At 49.7% G+C, this 20,650-nt stretch overlaps 1 protein-coding gene across 1 annotated transcript; it reads right to left on the reverse strand.

Annotated features, from left to right (window-relative positions):
• Window positions 1–4,148: 4,148 nt before the first annotated feature.
• Window positions 4,149–19,930, reverse strand: LOC107114566 (carboxylesterase notum2-like). Its single transcript, XM_015416103.1, has 11 exons — window positions 19,872–19,930; window positions 18,938–18,990; window positions 15,080–15,175; window positions 14,934–14,994; window positions 14,378–14,436; window positions 14,201–14,303; window positions 11,800–11,994; window positions 9,276–9,376; window positions 7,481–7,628; window positions 5,947–5,994; window positions 4,149–4,350 (listed from the first exon to the last, which is right to left on the reverse strand). The coding sequence occupies exons 1-11, from the start codon at window positions 19,928–19,930 to the stop codon at window positions 4,149–4,151; spliced, it is 1,125 nt and encodes a 374-aa protein (XP_015271589.1).
• Between the last annotated feature and the right edge of the window lie 720 nt (window positions 19,931–20,650).

Here is a 20,650-nt window from a genome sequence, read left to right on the forward strand (position 1 = left end):
GAAGACGAAATAGTCCGGGTCGGCAGTATGTTGCAGGTGTAGCTGAGCTAGGGTGTGTTTGAGGGCAGTGGTCTTCAGGCTTTGCAGTCAGGGGGCCTGCTGAGCGGCAAGGGTGTGACAGGAAGTCATGTGGCACTGAAATCACTGAGGGGAGGGGGGGAGTCAGATTTATGACCGACTAAGAGACTAAGGAGCTCCGGTGGCTCAAGTGGTTAAGATGCTGAACTGCAGGCTGTGGAAGGTCAGTAGTTCAGCAGTTCAAGACCCGAGTGTGCCGCATGACGGAGTGAGCTCCCGTCTCTAGTTCCAGCTCCTGCCAACCTAGCAGTTCGAAAGCAAGAAATTGCAAGTAGATAAATAGGGACCACTTCAGTGGGAAGGGAACAGCGTTCCGTGCGCCTTGGTGTTTAGTCATGCCGACCACATGACCACGGAAACGTCTTCGGACAGCGCTGGCTCTTCGGCTTTGAAACGGAGATGAGCACCGCAACCCTAGAGTCGGATTCGACTGGCTTTCGAGCAAGGGAACCTTTACCTTTTTTTAAAGAGACCTCAGGCCCCCCACCCATGGTTTGAAGACTTAAGTTACTTAAGTTACAGACCTTCAAGCACCTGACGGGAAAAATCAGGATCACGCCAGAGCAGCTTTGACAGCGAGAAGATGTGCATTAAAGATGTGCATGGAAGACCGACCTTCAGACAGGCCCCCACCAATGTTCCCTCTAAGCTGTGGAGTCATGTGAGGAAAAATTCTACTTTGTGAGCTAGTGGCGTTAACGTTGTGAGCGAGCAATTTGGCCGCTGCATCAATTAGTTTGTTCTGGAGCCGTCCTTCCCGAGCAAAGACAAAAATGTGTGAGCCGGAGGCTAAAAAACTGTGAGCTAGCTCACACTAACTCAGCTTAGAGGGGAACACTGGTCCCCACATTGTTTTTTCAGATTTCCGTCTGTTTAATTCCAGGGCTGGTGGTGACAGACGTGGCCTGGAATGAGTGTTACTTAAACAATTTACTTTCAAGTGAGCTACTTCAAGTGACTTGCCCCTGTCTGGTGTATGCACAACACATTCCTGGTACTCATTCCTTTTCCATCCTCGACAGAGTTACTCCAGTCTAAGCCCGTGTGGCTTTGCCCTAACCGAGATGGCTGAGGACATCTTGCCAGATCTCAGAAGCTGAGCGGGGTCGGTCCTGGTTAGTCCTTGGATGGGAGACCAGCCAGGAAGTCCAGGGTCTCTGTGCAGAGGCAGGCCACGTCAAACCTCCTCCTCTGAACGTCTCTTGCCTTGAAAACCCTGCGGGGTCGCCAGGGGAGACCTGTGCTAACAGTAGACTGGCTGCCCTCCATGTCCATCACAAATGCAGGCCACCTGTAGATGGAAAAGGCTTTCTACCTGCTTCGGAGACTCCCCAGGGCTGCGGCAAAACACGACTTTGTAAAACAACCGAAATAGGAGGGGGGAGGAACCCAAATTTGGTGTAGTAGTGGTTAAGTGCATGGACTCTAATCTGAGAGAACCAGGTTTGATTCCCCACTCCTCCACTTGCACCTGCTGGATGAGCTTGGGCAAGCCACAGCTCTGATAAGAGCTGTTCTTGAAAAAGAGCAGTTTCTGTCAAGAGCTCTCTCAGCCCCACCTACCTCACATGGGTGTCTGTTGTGGGGATGGGAAGGGAAAGGAGTTTGTAAGCCGCTCTGAGATACCTTTGGATAGTAAAGGTAAAAGGTAAAGGTTCCCTTGCTCGAAAGCCAGTCGAATCCGACTCCAGGGTTGCGGTGCTCATCTCCGTTTCAAAGCCGAAGAGCCAGCACTGTCCGAAGACATTTCCGTGGACATGTGGCCGGCATGACTAAACACCAAGGCGCACGGAACGCTGTTCCCTTCCCACCGAAGCGGTACCTATTTATCTACTTGCAATTTCTTGCTTTCGAACTGCTAGGTTGGCAGGAGCTGGAACTAGAGACAGGAGCTCACTCCGTCATGCGGCACACTTGGGTCTCGAACTGCTGAACTACCGACCTTCCACAGCCTGCAGTTCAGCGTCTTAACCACTTGAGCCACCGCAGCTCCTTTGGGTAGTAAAGGGCGGGGTATAAATCCAATCTCTCCTTCTTCTTCAAATGGCCCTGTGAGGCTTCAATATGCTTCAGGATTGCAGAATGTTGACAGTAGCTGAGAGGCAAAGAAGGAAGGGAGGGGGAATTGGCCTGCAGTGGATCGTGAGGGTATACATAAGGGGGATGAGATGTCCAAATTATCCCCGCCCCGGCAATACACTGTGGGCCCTGCCTGCAACGTCAGGGCAATGAACTGAGAGAGACATTGTCCTCAAACCAATAATTGAAGCAGGCGTTTCTGAAAAGATGAAATGTTGTTTCTCCTGCAGCTACCAGGAGACAGACGCATCATCTGCACATTGTAAGGAGAGAGATAACGGTGCATAATTTGCGCAAACATATGCTGCTTTGCTGCGTTTGCAAAGCCACAACAGCTGCCCACACACCCAGTCGCACAGAGTAGCCTGGGGGAAAGCACCTGGGAAAAGCTGCGCAGATGTCCCGGCAGAAGGGAAATATTCCTGTTCACGGGGTCAGAATTTCCTGGCTGACACTTCCCTTTGCTGTGGCCAGTGCATGCCTTAAGAACATAAGAGACGCCAATGTTGGATCAGGCCAAAGGCCCATCCTGTCCAACACTCTGTATCACACAGTGGCCAGAAATACCAGTGCCATCAGGAGGTCCACCAGTGGGGCCAGGACATTAGAAGCCCTCCCACTGTTGACCCCCCCCCAAGCACCAAGAAGACAGAGCATCACTTGCCCCGGAGCCCCTATCTATACCTTGTGGCTAATAGCCACTGATGGACCTCTGCTCCATATGCTTATCTAATTCCTTTTTGAAGCCGTCCATGCTTGTAGCCACCCCCACTTCCTGTGGCAGTGAATTCCATGTATTAATCACTCTTTGGGTGAAGAAGGACTTCCTTTTATCTGTTCTAATCCGACCGCTCAGCAGTTTCATGGAGTGCCCACGAGTTCTTGTATTGTGAGAAAGGGAGAAAAGTACCTCTTTCTCTACTTGCTCTTTCCCATGCATAATCTTATAAACCTTTATTTGTAATGATAATACTCTGCATTTATAGAGCACTTTAGAGGGGTTGGTGCATTTTGCAAGCATTATTTTGGTAGTCTTTCCAACAACCTAGTAAGGTTGGCCAGTAATTATACCCATATTGCATATAGGAGTGGGCTGAAGCTGGAAAAATACTGGTTTGCTGATGGCCACCTAGTCTATGGTTAGATTTTAACCACCGTCTTTCCAGATCCCACATTTATGAGCAAAGGCAGTCAGTTTGATGTAGGGGTTAAGAGAGGCAAGAGTCTAATCCAGAGTACCAGGTTCAATTCCCCACTCCTCCACATGAAGCCAGCTGGGTGACCTTGGGTCAGTCACAGCTCTCAGAGCTCGCTCAGCCCACCAGCAAGTCTAGCTCGCCACCTAGTGGTGCATAATGGTAGCGGTAAAGGTAAAGGTAAAGGTTCCCTTGCTCGAAAGCCAGTCGAATCCGACTCTAGGGTTGCGGTGCTCATCTCCGTTTCAAAGCCTAAGAGCCAGCGCTGTCCGAAGACGTTTCCGTGGACATGTGGCCAGCATGACTAAACACCAAGGCTGTTACCTTCCCACCGAAGTGGTACCTATTTATCTACTTGCAATTTCTTGCTTTCGAACTGCTAGGTTGCCAGGAGCTGGAACTAGAGATGGGAGCTCACTCCATCATGCAGCACCCAGGTCTCGAACTGCTGAACTACTGACCTTCCACAGCCTGCAGTTCAGCGTCTTAACCACTTGAGCCACCGCAGCTCCCCAATGGTAGTGGTGCATAACGCTAAAAAGTTAGAACTTTGGCTGCCAGACAACCCCCGGATCTCCTGGCTAAATAACACACACTGCCATACAGTAATTAATTAATTTAATTTATGACCAAATTACATATGAGGTAAGCATTCTGTAATTGGAACCCCAAATGTATTCTTTGACCAAAAAAAAACACCTGTGGGGAAGGGGGTAGCAAGGACTGGAGACCCAGTGCTGGGAATGGAGAGGTTTTCCTCCTCCCCAGCGCCCCCCCCAATTGCAAACGACTGTTTTAAGCTTCCTGGTCTCCAGCAGGGTCCTGCAGGGCAGGGCAGGTGGGATTGCAGTGTGGCCACAAGCAGCTGTCAATCAGGCGGAAGGGGCAGCCGCGAAGGGGCGGTTTGGGAGGCCGGCCTGCTTCGTGGAGGCTCTTCCCCCAGCACTGCAAGGCTCGCGGCAGAGGAACTCCCCTCACTTGGATTTCTGTCCAGTAGCTGTGGGGGTGGGGAGAGAAAACAGAATGAGAGAGGATTGACTGGCAGATCTGAGGACCAATCTGGGCATCCTGTTGGGTTCCCAGGACACTGGCCTTCCTCCCCCCGTCACAGCCAGGCCTGCAGGCACCTTTGGGTTTCGGACACAGGGTGTGGGCTGGGGTTGCCAACATCCAGGCTGGGACTGGAGTTCTCCCAGGATTACAACGGATTACCAGACTGCCGAGATCAGTTCCCCTGGAGAAAATGGCAGTTTGGGAAGTGGACTCTGTGGCATCACATCCTCAAAGCCCGCCCTCCTTAGGCTCCACCCCGGAATCTCCAGGAATGTCCCAACCTGAATGGCTGCTGCAGGAGGCGCAGAGCCAACCACAAAACGGCAGGGGGGAAGGTCGACAGTGACTCCAGGAGTCACTCTTCAACATTGCCGGCAGACGAATATATTGTTCAAAAGCGTTTTCTTGCTTACCCACCTTCAGTCCCGGCACCCTGAGCTGTGGTGGCAGCAGCTGCTGAAGCCACTTTTAAAAAATCCACACAGCCAGTCAGATCTCAAATGGCCAATCAGAAGCCCTGCTGGGCAAAAGCCCCACCCACTTTCTAATAACACTCAACTGTGCCGGGAAGGACGTTGGCAGGTGCCATGTTGGGAACCCCTGGATTCTAGGTAAAGGTAAAGGTTTCCCTTGCTCAAAAGCCAGTCAAATCCGGCTCTACGGATCATCTCCAAAGAGCCAGCACTTTCCAAAGACGTTTCCGTGGTCATGTGGCCGGCATGACTAGATGCCGAGGCGCACGGAACGCTGTTACCTTCCCACTGAAGTGGTACCTATTTATCTACTTGCAATTTCTTGCTTTCGAACTGCTAGGTTGGCAGGAGTTGGGGCCAGAGACGGGAGCTCACTCCATCATGCGGCACACTGGGGTCTCGAACTGCTGAACTACCGACCTTCTGGTCTGCAGTTCAGTGTCTTAACCACTTGAGCCACCGCAGCCATAGTTAATTGGAAGTTCCAGTTCTGCACTGTTCACAAGAGGGAGGGAGACAAAAACTGAGTACATTTAAAGGAGGGTGGGAACAAAAGCGGTCACACACACCCAGGGTGTGGGAGTGGATCCAGAAGGGCCCTTCTGTTGCAAAATATTCCCCACTGTCCGAAAGACCGTTTTGCACCTTGCGCAAGAGCACTGTGTGATAGAAGTGAAGCTATAACCAAAGCGAAGCCATAACACAGAGTCTTCCTTCCTTGGCCATTAAAGGGGAAAAACTGACAAGACATCCAGTCAGGTCTTGTGTAAACCACCCGGCAACATCCCTTGAAGAACACAAGATTAAAAGATGCACGGGTATCTAATGATCTAGCAACTGACACTTGGCAGCAGAGAGTTGGCTGATGAATGAGGGGCAGGGCTGTGCCTCGGGGTGGTTGAACGTCCGCCTTGCCCGCAGAAGGTCCCAGGTTCAGTCCCCGGCATCTGTTGTTCAGAAGATCGGGGGCATGTGAAAGATCCTTAAGAGCCTTTGCCAGTTAGAGCAGACAACGCCAACTGACTCAGTAAAAGGCAGCTTGTTGTTATGTATTTATTTATACTTACCTTTTAATTACCAACGTATGAGCCGGACAGGAGGGTGCAAACACAGCGCTACGGGAAAAAGAAAAACACAACGTTGCTGCCCTCTGATTTCCTCTCTGATGCAGTGGCTTTAAACAGTCCAGGGTTACACATTCAGGGAAAGCAGAGCACCTGCCCAATGAGGAAGAAGAGTCTCGGGTCTTCCCTGTTTAGAGAAGAGATAGCTAAGGGGAGGCATGATACAGTTTTATACGATTATTAAAGGGGTGGAGAAGGGATCATAGAATCACAGAGTCGGAAGGGCCATCCAGTCCAACCCCCTGCTCAATGCAGGATCAGCCTACAGCATCCCTGACTAGTGTTAGTCCAGCTGCTGCTTACAGACTGCCAGGGAGGGGGAGCTCACCACCTCCCCAGCCAGCTGATTCTACTGCTGCACAAGTCTGCCTGTCAAAATGTTTCCCCTAAGATCCAGCCAGTATCGCTTCCCACCCTTAATTTACACCCATTATTGCGAGTCCTCTCCTCTGGGGCCAATGGGAACAGCTCCCCGCCCTCCTCTAAGTGGCTGCCCTTCAAATACTTCAAGAGAGCAATCATGTCCCCCCCTCAACCTCCTCTTCTCCAGGCTCAACATTCCCAAGTCCCTCAGCCTTTCCTCCTAGGGCTTCTTGGTCTCCAGGCCCCCGATCATCCTCGTCACTCTCCTCTGCACCTGCTCCATTCCGTCCACATCCTTTTGGAAGTGAGGCCTCCAGAACTGCTCACAATACTCCAGGTGCAGCCTGTCCAAAGCAGTGTACAGCGGGACTATGACATCTTGTGATTTGGATGTTATGCCTCTGTTGATACACCCCAAGATGGCATTAGCCTTTTTTGTCGCCGCATCACACTGGCTGCTCATATTTAACTTATGGTCCACCCATACTCCAAGAATTTGTTCACACACAGTGCTACCCAGAAGTGTATCCCCCATCCAGTATGCGTGCTCCTCAATTTTGATACCCAGATGTAGAACTATTTTTCCTCTCCCATAAGACTGAGGCACTCACAATGAAGTTGATGTGTGGGAAAGTGGATTCAGAAGAAGCACTTTCTCACTCAGCACAGAATTAATTTGTGGAACTCACTGACAGAAAGATGGTCAGACGGCCTCTAGCTTAGACGCCCTCACAAGGCAATCGCACAGTTCCATGTAGGAGAAGTTTATCAGTGCTACAAGCCGTGATGACTGAATGGAGCCTCCATGACCGGAGGCAGTATACCATGCAATGTCAGTCGCAAGGGAGCGATAACAGTGGAAGACGTTCACTTTCATGTCCACTTGTAAGCCTTCCGGAAGCATCTGGTCTGATGACCGTGTGAAACAGGAGGCGGAAGTAGACGGAACACTTGTCTGATCCAGCAGGGCTACTCTGATATCCTTACAGTGAGTGGAAGTCTTTCCTCATCCTCATTCTTCAACAGCCAGTGCTGGAGCTCGATCCCAGGATACTTATCTCTGCAAACATGATTGCCTCCTGCAATATTTAACTTCAGCGTCTGCAGTACTTACGGGATGTCACGCAAAGAGCTCTTCAGCTCCCTCCCGAGGTTCTGGATGTAACCCCGCTGGTTTTCCAAGACCCTCGTACTCCCGAAGTGGACATTTTCTAATTTCAGCTGTTCCTCATCAAACAGCCACTGAACCACAAACACGGGAGCTGCGAAGAGAAGGAAGAAGGCCTCAGCTGGAGACAAAGGAACGATTCTGCACCAGAGAGTCCAGGGCTATTTTTGGGCAGGAACGCACAGGAACGGAGTTCCGGCTGGCTCCCGAGTTGGCCACGCCCAGCAGGAACTCATTAGCATAACAGGCCACACCCAACAGCAGGAACTCATTGGGATTGGCTACATTAGGGGTGTGTGGCCTAACATGCAAAGGAGTTCCTGCTACAAAAAAAAAGGCCCTGGGTTTTGACAACAAACAAGGTAAACAGAATAAGGAGCAAAAGGTGGGTGTGGTTGGATGACCACACTTCTGGTAACATGGGGGTGTGGCCTAATATGCTAATGAGCTGTGATGTCAGGGGTGTGGCCTAATATGCTAATGAGTATCTGCTGTTGGGTGTGACCTATTATGCTAATGAGTTCCTGCTGGGCTTTTTCTACAAAAAAACCCCTGCCAGAGACTAATGAGAACAGAGGCACAAGGTAGCCAGGTTGTGACACAGAGATTTCCTTGTACCTGTAGTTCCCCCACTGCAGTAGGAGCTGTCCCCACGGTGCCTTCTTCCTGGCCTCTAATTAGGTTGTGTTAAGCACTCCCCTGGTCCTCTGGGGCAGGAGATTTTTTTTGGGGGGGAGGGGGTAAATGATAGAGCTGAGCAGAAACTGGGCGGGAGGGGCAAGGGTTGCGACTTCTCCCACTCAGTGAAGATTTCTGTGGGTTGCACACTGCTAGGCCTGCGTTCTGGAGCCAGCAGATCCTTTCTGGAACTTTGAGACAGTGGAGCGGGGGGCCACAACAAAATGGTTGCCACTCACGCCACTTTCTCAAAGTTGTAGAAGGGGGTGGAGCCAAACTCAAAATGGCTGCCACGGGTGACTGACTGACTGCTTTGGGAGTCAGGTGCTGTTGGGCTCCAGGTTCTAGAAAACAAAATAAATTAGTCAGCTGGTAGGCAGTAGGGTTGCCAAGTGCTTTTTGAGCTGCAGCGGGGGACTCCTGGCTGGTGGCTGGAGCGCGCACACACCGCACGTATGTCACCCGGAAGTGACATAACGATGCCGGGCACGCTGGGGGCGGGGCCACAACCATCCGAGGGAATACCATAGAGTTTTTCCTCGGGCGGCCGGGGCCCCGCCCCCAGCATGCCCGGCGTGGTTGCGGCGGGGAATGGGCCTCTGGGGTGGGGTTTTCCCCGCCCCCCAGGGGGACTTGGCAAGCCTAGTAGGTAGGGAATGACCTGAATCATCCCTCCCCCCCTTCAAGACCCTTCAGATCTTAGTCTGGCTGTCAGGAAACACGATAGCAGGTGCCAAATCAGGGCTCATTGGTCCAACAGAACAGAAAGAGCATCGGTATAAGTTGACAACCCAAGAACAGCACAGAATAAAGCAGGCAGAGGGAAAGATCAGATAAGAAAGTGAAAACAATCAACAGTGTTAAAATGCCAGGGGGAGAGAGCGAGAATTTGGGCCTGGCATTGGAAAATCGGCCAGTGACCTGGTAGCAGGCAACCCTATACCAGCCAGGCTCATGGGACGAACAATAGTCACTTGGGTAAAGTTGCTACTGACAGCTTTGCCCTCCTTTGACAGCGCTGTGGGAACGAGGCCTTGTGGTTCACGTGAGAGATCAGCCTTACTTTTCAGGGATGAATACAGCTTATGTCCCAGGAAGCACTGCCATTCCTCGCCCCGTCTGAACTGCTGCTTGCATTTCTCCGGAAGGACTCCATTCCACATTCTAGAGGGGGGAGGGAAAGAAAACATGACCATGGAGGGCCGATCCTTGGAGTTTGTCACATGGGAGAGGTCTCGGATCCTGCTTTGCGTGGGCCCATTTTCCAGAGGATGCCTGGAGCTCCCATCTCAGAGGGGCCCCAAAGCTGTCGGACACGACATGGGAGCTCGGGTGGCTTTGGACGTGATGCAGAACAGCCTCCCAAGCGAGTGTTCTCCTCTGCCTCAGGATATTAGGCAGTGGAGTGTTCTTGTTGCGGAATTAGGTCCTGGACAAGAAGTGGGACCCGTGATACTCGCCGGGGGGGGGGGAGGATTTCCCACGGCTCCCAAGCTGCCAAGTCTTCTCCCCGTTAAGTTACAAAGTACTGCAGCCTTAGGAAGTTTCTGCTCAGGGCAGAGGGCTCCCAATCTAGGGATTTGTAATGAAAATGTTGATACTTTCATGGCGGTTTAAAACGAAGCCCTGTAGAAAAAGTGTGTTTCACCGTGGCTGGATGGTGCCCGGAGAAAAGGCTGAAAGGGCACGACTAATGCATGCGGCAGGTGCAAGCGGAATCGGGCCCCTGTGGCAGCCCCAAACCCCAGTTCTGCGGACGACGGGATCGTGTTGGTGCGGGTTGAGCCTCCCTTTCCACATTGGATTGGCTCCCTCCTTCCTTCCTTCCTTCCCTCCGAGCTGGCAAGCCTTCTCCCCGCTGCCCCCGCCACTGCCCACAACAGCAGCACTTGCAAGCCCTGCACGACTCCAAGCTGCCAGGCCCGCCAGGCTCTTCCCTGCTGCCGCCCACAACAGTAACATTGGCGAGTTCTGCATGGCTCCAAGCTGCCAGGCCCGCCAGGCTTTCCCCCACCGCTGCTGCCACCAACAGCAGCAGCAATGGCCGTGACTTCTAGCTGCCGGCCCACCAAGGCTCACACCCCCCCTCGCCGCCGCCAGCACCAACAGCTCTGCCACAGATCCCAGAGGTAAGTGCGTTCCCTGTGCGTTCCTCTTTTACTTTTGGGGAGATTTAAGTATCCCCCGTATATTTTTTTAACTTTTCAGATTTTTCTGCACATCTGGGGATTGCCTATCACCATCAAAATGAATAGGGTATCTGAAACTAGCTTCCTTGACTTGTTCTGCCGTTTCCTCCGGCTGTACCGCTCAATTTCCCACTATTTGCTGCGAAGCTGCATTTTGACCAGCATCCCCCCCAAAAATTTCCCCCACATCTTCTTGATCCTAAAAAATAAGGATCAAGAAGACGCTGGGGAAATCGAAGGGAGATGTGGGTCAAAATGTGGCTGCGCAGCGAATAGTGGGAAACTGAGCGGTCCAACCGGAGGAAACGGCAGACCAAGGGCAGAACAACTGCTTTTGCGGAATCAGTGTCTCCTTGACTTGCTGTGAGCTTCCTGACCCCAGAGATAGAAAGAAGGGGATGGATTTGGGTTGGTACATCGGGTTAGTTCTAGTTTGGCCTGCGTCACATTCATGGTAGTCCTACATGATAGGCATGTCAACAGCTATAGGCAGTAGGCACGTCAGCAGCTATAGGTCCAAGAAAGATATATACCTCTGGGTTATTAATGGTGGGGGCTGTTCATCAGGGCCCGGGGGCCTTGATGTCAGTAGCTGGAATATATTCCTTATTTGTCTGGGTCTACACTGTACGTTGAATGATAAGTATGAATTAAGAATTATGAATCAATTTTGCATGCTACCTACCAGACCCTTCTATGTTTGGAAGGTTTTACATTTTGGGTTTGAGGTTCAATAAATAAGGTGTGTTTTTTAAAAAAATAGCTGTCTCTCTTTCTTGACGGCATTGGGATCCCTGCCAGATTCCTCTCCCTCCCCAACGTACACTGTGGGGATGGGAATCCATGAAAAGGTTCCTGCGCTCCTCGTTCCCCCAACAGTTCTCAAGTCAATTCAGGGGTCATTTCGTAGACAAAGAGGCGCAGGAGCTCATTAGCATAACTTATTTGCGTATGCCACACCCCCTGACATCACCGGAAGTGTGTCAGAAGGCAACACCCACTGCTCAGGCTCCAGTGGACTGTTTTGGATTGCTAGCTATTGGGGGGGGGGGGGACAAGGAAAACTGGTCTCGCACGCAGAGGAGGGAGAGCTTTTACCTGAATAAAACTTGGTCTTAAAGGTGCCACTGGAATGGTGTGTGGGCCTGGGGGGGGTTCTGCAACTTACCTGGCTGCTTCTTGCTCTGACTGAGGGCTGCTGGGAGCAGGGGGTGGGGCTTGTTGCATGTGCCCGCCCCCTGGACTCTCTACTGCCGGAGCTCCGCTCCTGTGCGCTCCTGCAGGAAATGACCCCGGGCCCTGAGTCACATCAACACCCATTAATAAATGCACTTCCGTTCCCCTCTCCTACGTGTGTGGCGGGAAGCCCCACTGCCTGGTCAGCAGGCAAAGGTGTACCGGAGCCCTTTCTTGAGTGCATCTGCTGGAGAGCAAGCGAAAGGATCCGAGCATCCCGCTGGTCTTGGCCGTTTGGTGTCTATCAGGAACCAGCCGGAGTCAACGAGCCCCTGGACCTGAAGAGCATCTGCTTCGAGCTCCGCCAGGAGGGCCGCCACCCGGTCAATGTTCAGCAGCACCCCTGTGGCTCCAGCACTGAAAAGGGAAAGGCATCACAGCAGGCCCTGCGTATTCCACACTGGATCTTTGTCCCGCCTAACAGCCAACTCTCTCTGCCGACACCTTTACCTCACTGTTCCCCCAAGGAGCTCCGGGCGGCATATGTGACTCTCCCCTCCCCCGTTTTATCCCCACATGACAACCCTGTGAGGTAGGGCAGGCTGAGGAGTGATGGAGACTGGCCTATGGGCATCTCTGAATGAGGCTTTGAACCTGATTCACTCCAGCTCTGGACCACTAGTCATACTATCAACTCTCCTGCAGAGAATTAATGCATGAGTAGAGTGAGGCCTTGAGGCCTTTTAAAGAGAAGAGTGGTGTGACGTCCTCCTTGTGGAGGACTAGTTTCACTTTAAAAGTTCTCTATATTTTTCTTAACTGGGTAGATTCTGCTGCCACCAGGAAATTTTAAGGATTTCCAAACCTTTATGCTTATAATGTTGCTCTTACTAGTTTGGTAGACCGAGATCAAGGCTTATGAGGAACTATGTGGTCCTGGGAAGTATTTCATTCAGAGCTGGTATAAACTTGAATAAAAGAGGATTTATTGAAATAACTACTAATTGAGGGTGGTACACTGTAACTAGTAATGTGTAAATGATGAACAATTGCTGTGGTATCACACACAATCTTATCCCTCACTGACAGGGATCTTTTCATGTAACTTTGTAACACTTGTTTATCTCAATGCCATATATGTTCACTGTTTCACTCTCCAGTTTGTTATGACACTCAGACTTTCCTTTAACTTTTCTTCTCTTAAACATTACTTTACTTTTTCCTATACACTCAGCTTTCAGCTCTCTTTCTCTTTCTCACTGAACAACTTCAACTGTCAGCTTCTGCTTCCACACAGAACTGCCTGTGTACATCAACTGTCAACTTGTAACTGTAACTCCTGACTGACTCAACCCTGTGAGGTAGGGCAGGCTGAGGGGTGATGGAGATTGGCCTATGGGCATCCCTGAATGGGGCTTTGAACCCGATTCACTAGTCATGCCACCAACTCTCCTGCAGAGGATTAATGCATGAGTAGAGTGAGGCCTTGAGGCCTTTTAAAGAGACGAGCAGGATAAAAGTATGTCAGATAAATACAAGTACAATTCTATGCAGCATCTTTCCAGTTTAAGGCTTCTGAAATGAATAGACTACAGTTCCTTCCCATGGGCCAGTGTGGTGTAGTGGCCAGAGCGTTGGACTAGCATCTGGAAGACCAAGGCTCAAATCCCCATGCCCCCCTCTGCCATGGAAGCTGGCTGGGTGTCCTTGGTATTGGAGTATTGCAAGTTCACTCCAGTCATAAAAGAGTTAAACTTAGTTCGCTTAGGACCAATTCAATCTCAGGGACATATTTCCCGCCAGAGGATGAGTTGGGATTGGGGCTTTTAGGGGAAACTTTCCATCTGCTTTGTTCTTTCACGCCCAAGGTTTAGCAATCGAACAGACAAGATGGAGCTCAGAATGTTTATTATTTTCATTCCGTGTACCCCTTCCATATAATTTCTCAGTAAAGCTTTCGTTAATCTAAATACACACCCGTGTGGCTGCCTTGCCTTTACTCTGCTAAGTATATCCAACACTTGGGCTGGTCACACTCCCTCAGCCTAACCTACTTCACAGGGTTGCTGTGAGGATAAAATGGAATGATATAAGCTGCTTTGGGCTCCCCGTTGGTGAGAAAGGCGGGGTATAAGTGAAATCAACAAATCAACCATAGGATTGCATATAAATATAACTTGTTACCAATGCTCCCTCTAAGCTGTGGAGCCTTGCGTGCAAAAATTCTCCTTTGTGAGCTACTGGCATTAAAGTTGTGAGCGAGGGATTTGGCTGCTGCATAGATTAGCTTGCTCTGGAGCCATCCCTTCCTGAGCGAAGACAAAAATATGTGAGCCAGAGGCTAAAAAACTGTGAGTTTGCTCACACTCACTCAGCTTAGAGGGAACACTGCTTGTTACTATTTACTAGATTGGCTGCCAGCAACGTTCCGAGTTCTCAGGCTCTGCCACCGGAGATCTTTTTGACCAGTGATGCCAGGGCTTGAATGTGAGCCCTTCTGCATACAAAGCCGATGCTCTTCCATTGAACAAAATCTTCCCTCTTCCATGAGTCACGTGGAATCATAACCCCAAATTAAACAGACTTAGTCCTCCCCAGTTCGCAGGGTCTTCTTCTGGCTTACCTGGAGCCAGCAAGCAAGAGCACCTTAGCTTGCTTAATTCCTTTGGGGACGAGGTCTTTTAGGACTTCCTGGATAATCAAAGAGCCCATGAAAGCATAAGGCGCTAGAAGAAAGAGGGCAAGGTTGAAAATGACTTGAGATGAAAAGGGGCCAGAAGGCTACTGGGAAACAGTATACCTTGTCGTGACTTGGGCAGAGTTCCGATCCAAATGTCACTGGAGCAATAAGGCACAAAGCTGAAGAGAAGCAGCAGAATCATGCAATTAAAGCAATCCAGTATTATAATCCACATTGTACTGAGTAAACAGCAGCTGCCGTAATGTTTGCGCGGTGCTTTCAATCCCCCCTGCGAAAATCTTTGCCTATTTGCATTTTTAAAAAGATATATCCTTCTTTTTTTACCCTACACAGAATATACAATATAAAAATATTTAGGACAATAATCTACAACAAAATAACCAGCCAGATCAACAAGAAAAAAAATCACCCTCACACAAATTACAAGGCCTGAATGGGTATCCCTGAATATGAAACTCCATAGTTCTGATGCCATCACCAAAAAGGCCCTGCATCATGTTGCTACCCCACCCAGGATCTCTGATGGTGCAGGAATGTGGGACAGAAGATCTGCAGAAGATTTCTGTATGCAGATAGGCTACTGAAGTAGAAAGCAAGCTTTAAGTTCCTCTGCCTTTGGTCTCCAACCATTTAGGGAATGGAAGAAACATCTTACACTGCATTTGCACTCCACCAGTGAGGATTCTCATCCACGTGAGCTGACAAAATGCCTGTCCCTAGGATAACAAGCAGAAAAATAAGACAGCAATGGATGTACAGTCCAACAGCTAAATACTAGTTTTCTCTCTCAAGTCTCAGTACCTTTTCTTGTTCGTGGCCACTCCAATGAACTTGTCAAGCGACGGCTGTTCTTGTGTCTGTTCTCACAAGTTTCTGTGCTATAGCAGCACCAGCCACCTGGCAAAGGATGGGAAAGAGGATCTTGACTACTCGCATCCATTTGCCTTAAATTAAAACTCATGATTGAGGCTACATTTCAGGGGGGGGGAGGTGTCTGTTTATTTTTATTTTATTGGACTTTGTCAAACTCGGCCCTCGTTTGTCATATGTTTGTTCACTGTCTGTTTCATGTCACTGCCTTGTTTCATTCCAGCTGGGAATTGGGGGGGTGAGGTCGTGTGTGGAGTGGCTTTGCTGAGAGTTGTGCTGGCTTGTAACTGTGTCCATGCGGGGCCTCCCCATTGTGGGAAGTATGCATGCTTGTCCTTGAGTACCAGACACTGCTAGATAGTGTAACTGTAGGCTTGCAGGTGCTGGGGGAAGGTTAACAAAGCACACTAGTTTTGGTGGGCTGGATGTATGGGTGTGATTGGCCTGGTCACTAGGGGGGGTGTTGTTTGAATTATGTATAATATGAGAACGGGCGCCAAGTGAGCGGGTTCTGACACAGGTTCGTCTATGCTTGAAACCTCTTTATCTCTCAATAAACAAATCACTGCCAAGAGAGTGTTGTTGGGAGCGAGTTTCTTCAGGACTTGACAGACTTGTGTCCTGCCTTCCCTGTCGGCAGACTCAGGGAGGTTCCAACAATATCAATACAATATACAATACAATTAAAACCACTTTAAAACAACAGATTAAAACAGCACATAATCATAAAATACTGTGTAAAATCTAATTAGATACTTCAGCAATTAAAATGGGACAAAAGTGCGGGTTTCCCAGATAGCTATTTGCAGGACTTTTTTTGTAGAAAAAGCCCAGCAGGAACTCATTAGCATAATAGGCCACACCCAACAACAGAAACTCATTAGCATATCCAGCCACACCCATGAGAGCATAGCTCATTAGCATATTAGGCCACACCCCACATTACCAAAAGTATGGTCATCCAGCCACACCCACCTTTTGCTTCTTATTCTGTTTACCTTGTTTGTTGTCAAAACCTAGGGCCTTTTTTTGTAGCAGGAACTCCTTTGCATGTTAGGCCACACCCCAATGTAGCCAGTCCTAATGAGTTCCTGTTGGTGGGTGTGGCCTATTATGCTAATGAGTTCCTGCTGGGCGTGGTCAACTTGGGAGCCAGCCGGAACTCCGTTCCTGTGCGTTCCTGCCCAAAAATAGCCCTGGCTATTTGAATCCAGGCCACTGATGGGCGGCCAGCCAGAAGGGGGAGGGGATATCTGCTGCTTCAACTAAAAGCCTGGTGGAAGAGCTCTGTCTTACAGGCCCTGCAGAATTGTGATAAATCCCTCAGGGCTCTGATCTCATATGGGAGCTCATTCTACCAGTCGAGGCAAGTTGGACATCCCTTGGGACAGGGACTACCAAAATATGTTGATTCCTAGACCTCAGTGCTCTACGAGGCTCATATGGGGAGATGCGGTCCCAAAGGTATGGTGGCCCCTGGCCATATAGGGCTTTAAAGGTAAGCACCAGCACCTTGAAACAGATCCGGTATTGGATAGGCAGCCTGTGCAGTTCACGCAGCACTGGGTGGATATGAGCCTGCACAGGCATTGCTGTCAACACCCGTACTGCTGCATTCTGCACTAGCCGCAGCTTCCGGAGCAGAGTCCAGTTTCTCTCCTTGGATCCCTAATTCTGTAAATGCTTGGGCCAGACAGAACCAGTGTTCCCTCTAAGCTGAGTGAGTGTAAGCTAGCTCAGTTTTTCAGTGTCCGGCTCATACATTTTTGTCTTCGCTCAGGAAGGATGACTCCAGAGCCAACTAATTTATGCAGCAACCAAATTGCTCGCTCACGACTTTAATGCCAGGAGCTCACAAAGTAGAATTTTTGCTCACAAGTCTCCACAGCTTAGAGGGAAGATTGCTCCTAACCACTCCACCACGCTGGCTCTCCCGTCCTACACTGCCGGGGGGTGGGGGTGGCCGCGTGCACGGCACTCAGACTTGCCCAGATGTGACCTGAAGGGCAAAAAAAGGACACAAATGGGAGTGGGGACGAGAAGCCACATCCGGGTATCCTTTTGCTCAAAAGACTCGACAGCTTAGAGGGGGCATTGGACAGAACTTTGTTGCAAATACAAGAGGCCAGGGTGCATTCACTGGAAAACTGATGTCATTTGTTAATCAATAATGAGTCATGGCCTGAAAAGAAACTGCAGGCTTTTGTGCGGAAGAGACTGTTTTGGATATGTGCCAGTGGGACTCTCAGAATGAGATCCCCATAGCACACCCCACACATCCAGCGTTGGGCCCAGTTTGAGGAAGAACCCTCTGCAGGACACACAGAGGAAGAGAAACCTTCTGGACTGGTCATCCAGCTAAATTCTTACTAGCTTGCAGCCAGGAGCGAAGTCTGGGCACTCATGATAGGTCTGAAAGGAACTTCCATTGCTCCTGACTGTTTGCCCCCTTGTACTGCCCCCCCCCCCAGTCCAGCCCAGCCCAGCCCAGCCTGAGCTCTCTGGAACATGAACACCTGCCCTCCTCATGCCACAGGTTGAGTTCCTGCTGTGCTCATGGGTTCACAGACAGCGTGTGCCAGGATAAGACAAGGAGCAAAACATTGCATTTAGATGTGGGAAACCCAGACTTTGAAAGCAAGAAATTGCAAGTAGATAAATAGGTACCACTTTGGTGGGAAGGGAACAGCGTTCCATGCACCTTGGTGTTTAGTCATGCCGGCCACATGACCACGGAAACGTCTTCGGACAGCGCTGGCTCTTCGGCTTTGGAACGGAGATGAGCACCACAGCCCTAGAGTCGGACTCGACTGGCTTTCGAGCAAGGGAACCTTTACCTTTACCTGTCCCTACAACCAAGCCAAGCCTACCTTGCAGGAGTGTCGAGATGCTAAAAAGACACTCTGAACTCTCGGAGGAAAAGGTATGACACTGTCAGATGTGCTCAAACCAGAGGTTCTTGGTCTGAGAGCCTGACAGATAGAAGCGTAACCCACAGATTAGTCCTTCCAATTCCTCCAGAAGGTGCCAAGGCAGCCATTATGTATGTCTTCATTCATGCCAGTGAACAACTTCCCCTCTCTCTCTCTCTCTCTCTCTCTCTCTCTCCCTCCCTCCCTCTGATGTGTTTAAACTATTTATACCCCAGCCTCTCCATATAAATACTGATGAGGCAGTTTATAACCATAAGAATTCTTTATAAAACTGAAATAAAGTGATAAAACAAGTTGCAAACAATAGGATAAAATGCATATGTAGATTAAAAAACAGCAGCAAAACTAGACAAGGAATGCAATAAAAAGTTCAAAAACTCATCAGATATAAATTTAGTAAGCTCTTAAAATCCTAAAGCGGTTGATATAAAACGAGGGGAAATCAATTTAGTAAACCATTTATTTAATGTTATTTTAAAAAAAATTATGCTGCCTTTCCACCTGATCAGGGTCCCCAAGGCAGAGACAAAGAAACAGGACAAACAAGTAATGAAAGCTCTTGGGGGGAAATCTGAAAAGACTTGGAGAATAAAATAATCTTTGTTTGGCATCTGAAAGCCTATAAATTCGGTGTCGGGGCGCTTCTATAGAGAGGCCGTTCTGGAGCTTGCGTGCCACCACAAAAAAGGCCCTGTGTCTCTGGTGCTCTCCTCCACACTCCAGGCTGTGAAAGTGCAGACTCACAGGGCAGCGTCCCTGAAGAAAACACTGACTGATGGCGTGCTCACAGGCAATCAATGTGAGGAAAAAACTGAGAGCTTCAGCTCCTTGAGAGGCGATTTTTCTTCTTACCTACCTTCTAAGAAGACAATCCACCTCTTGCTGTTTCTCTGTTCCCTTATGTAGTATCTGCAACGGAAAGAGGAGGGAGTATTGAATACAGCATTCCTCTCCTTGCAATACTCATTCATAATTCTTCAAGCAGGGACTTGCAAAGGCTTCTGAGGGAGGGCAAATCTTACGCACGCCCCACTAGTTCTGTTTTCCTCCGCCCATGCTGTCTCCTTCCCACCCTACCCCCGGCTCCTCTTGGTGCTGCCACCACTACTTCAATGCCTGGCACAATTCAACTTGCCATACCCCCACCCCACCCCTAGTCTGTATATGTGCAGAGATCTCAACATTTGGGGCAGTTATGTCCAATGTTCCCTCTGAGCTGTGGAGCCTTGTGAGCAAAAATTCTACTTTGTGAGCTACTGGGATTAAAGTTGTGAGCAAGCAATTTGGCTACTGCATAAATTAGTTTGCTCTGGACCCATCCTTCCTGAGCTGAAACAAAAATGTGTGAGCTGGAAGCTAAAAAACTGTGAGCTAGCTCACTCTAACTCAGCTTAGAGGGAACACTGGTTATGTCCAGTATTTCCTCTAAGCTGAGTGAGTGTGAGCTAGCTCACAGTTTTTAAGCCTCTTGCTCACAGATTTTGGTCTTAGCTCAGGAAGGAGGGCTCCAGAGCAAACCGATTTATGCAGGAGCCGAATCGCTCGCTCACAGCTTTCAAGCCAGTCGCTCACAAAGTGGAATTTTTGCTCACAAGACTCCGCAGCTTAGAGGGAGCATCGATTATGTCCTAATTCTTTCACAACGAATTGGATTTTTCTGTAAAGGTGGAAGTCTGCAGAACCTGAAGTTGAAATTGCGGCTGGCCCCAGTGTGCGGATTTTTAAACCTGTGCATGAGACAGCCCTTGGCTAGCCTATCAGGTATAAGGACATCCTGGAAGGCATCTTACCCAGCAGCTGTCCCGTCATTGCAGGTGACCTTGGTGTTCCTTAGAAAGGCAAGCTTCATGTCATTGGACGGCTTGGAATTGACCAAAGCACTCCTTGCTTGTGGCGCTGCACTTTCCCCATTAGGAGGCGCTATCTGGTGCGCATCTTCCACTGTAGCAACCGAAGCACGACCCTTTTGTTTCCTAGCAGGAGGCTTTGCATTAAGTTTGGGGATGCGCCTGCTGTGAGACAACGCTTGCCCCAGGAGCAGTAGGACCACTAGCAGCAACTTGGAAATCTGCAGCGCCATCATCTCAGGTCTGGAAGACTACAAAGATTAACCTGACATCAGAGGAGGAGGAAGGAATCACAACACGAGGGGGTTATTTAGGAAGAGTGGGGTGCCTCCTACTCCTGTCCTTCTGCTCCTCTGAGCAAAGTTCATTCATTTATTCAGGGCTATTTTTGGGTAGGAACGCACAGGCTCCCAAGTTGGCCACGCCCAGCAGGAACCTCATTAGCATAATAGGCCACACCCAACAGCAGGAACTCATTGGGATTGGCTACATTAGGGGTGTGTGGCCTAACATGCAAAGGAGTTCCTGCTACAAAAAAAGGCCCTGGGTTTTGGCAACAAACAAGGTCAACAGAATAAGAAGCAAAAGGTGGGTGTGGCTGGATAACCACACTTCGGGTAACATGGGGATGTGGCCTAATGTGCTAATGAGCTGTGCTGGCAGGGGTGTGGCCTAATATGCTAATGAGTTTATTGTGTTGGGCGTGGCCTATTATGCTAATG

Source organism: Gekko japonicus, unplaced genomic scaffold (genome assembly GCF_001447785.1).
Source record: "Gekko japonicus isolate JY-2015 unplaced genomic scaffold, Gekko_japonicus_V1.1 scaffold321, whole genome shotgun sequence".
NCBI classification, from domain to species: Eukaryota; Metazoa; Chordata; class Lepidosauria; order Squamata; family Gekkonidae; genus Gekko; species Gekko japonicus.

Bases quoted from the DNA above. Each gene is read 5' to 3' on its own strand.
- LOC107114566 (XM_015416103.1), bottom strand. From the start codon at position 19,930: ATGAAGCTTGCCTTTCTAAGGAACACCAAGGTCACCTGCAATGACGGG. The intron at 14,995-15,079 runs GTACTGAGACTT...TTGTTATCCTAG, and splicing joins GTGGCCACGAACAAGAAAAG to GGACAGGCATTTTGTCAGCT. The intron at 14,304-14,377 runs GTATACTGTTTC...TCTTTCTTCTAG, and splicing joins TCTGCCCAAGTCACGACAAG to CGCCTTATGCTTTCATGGGC.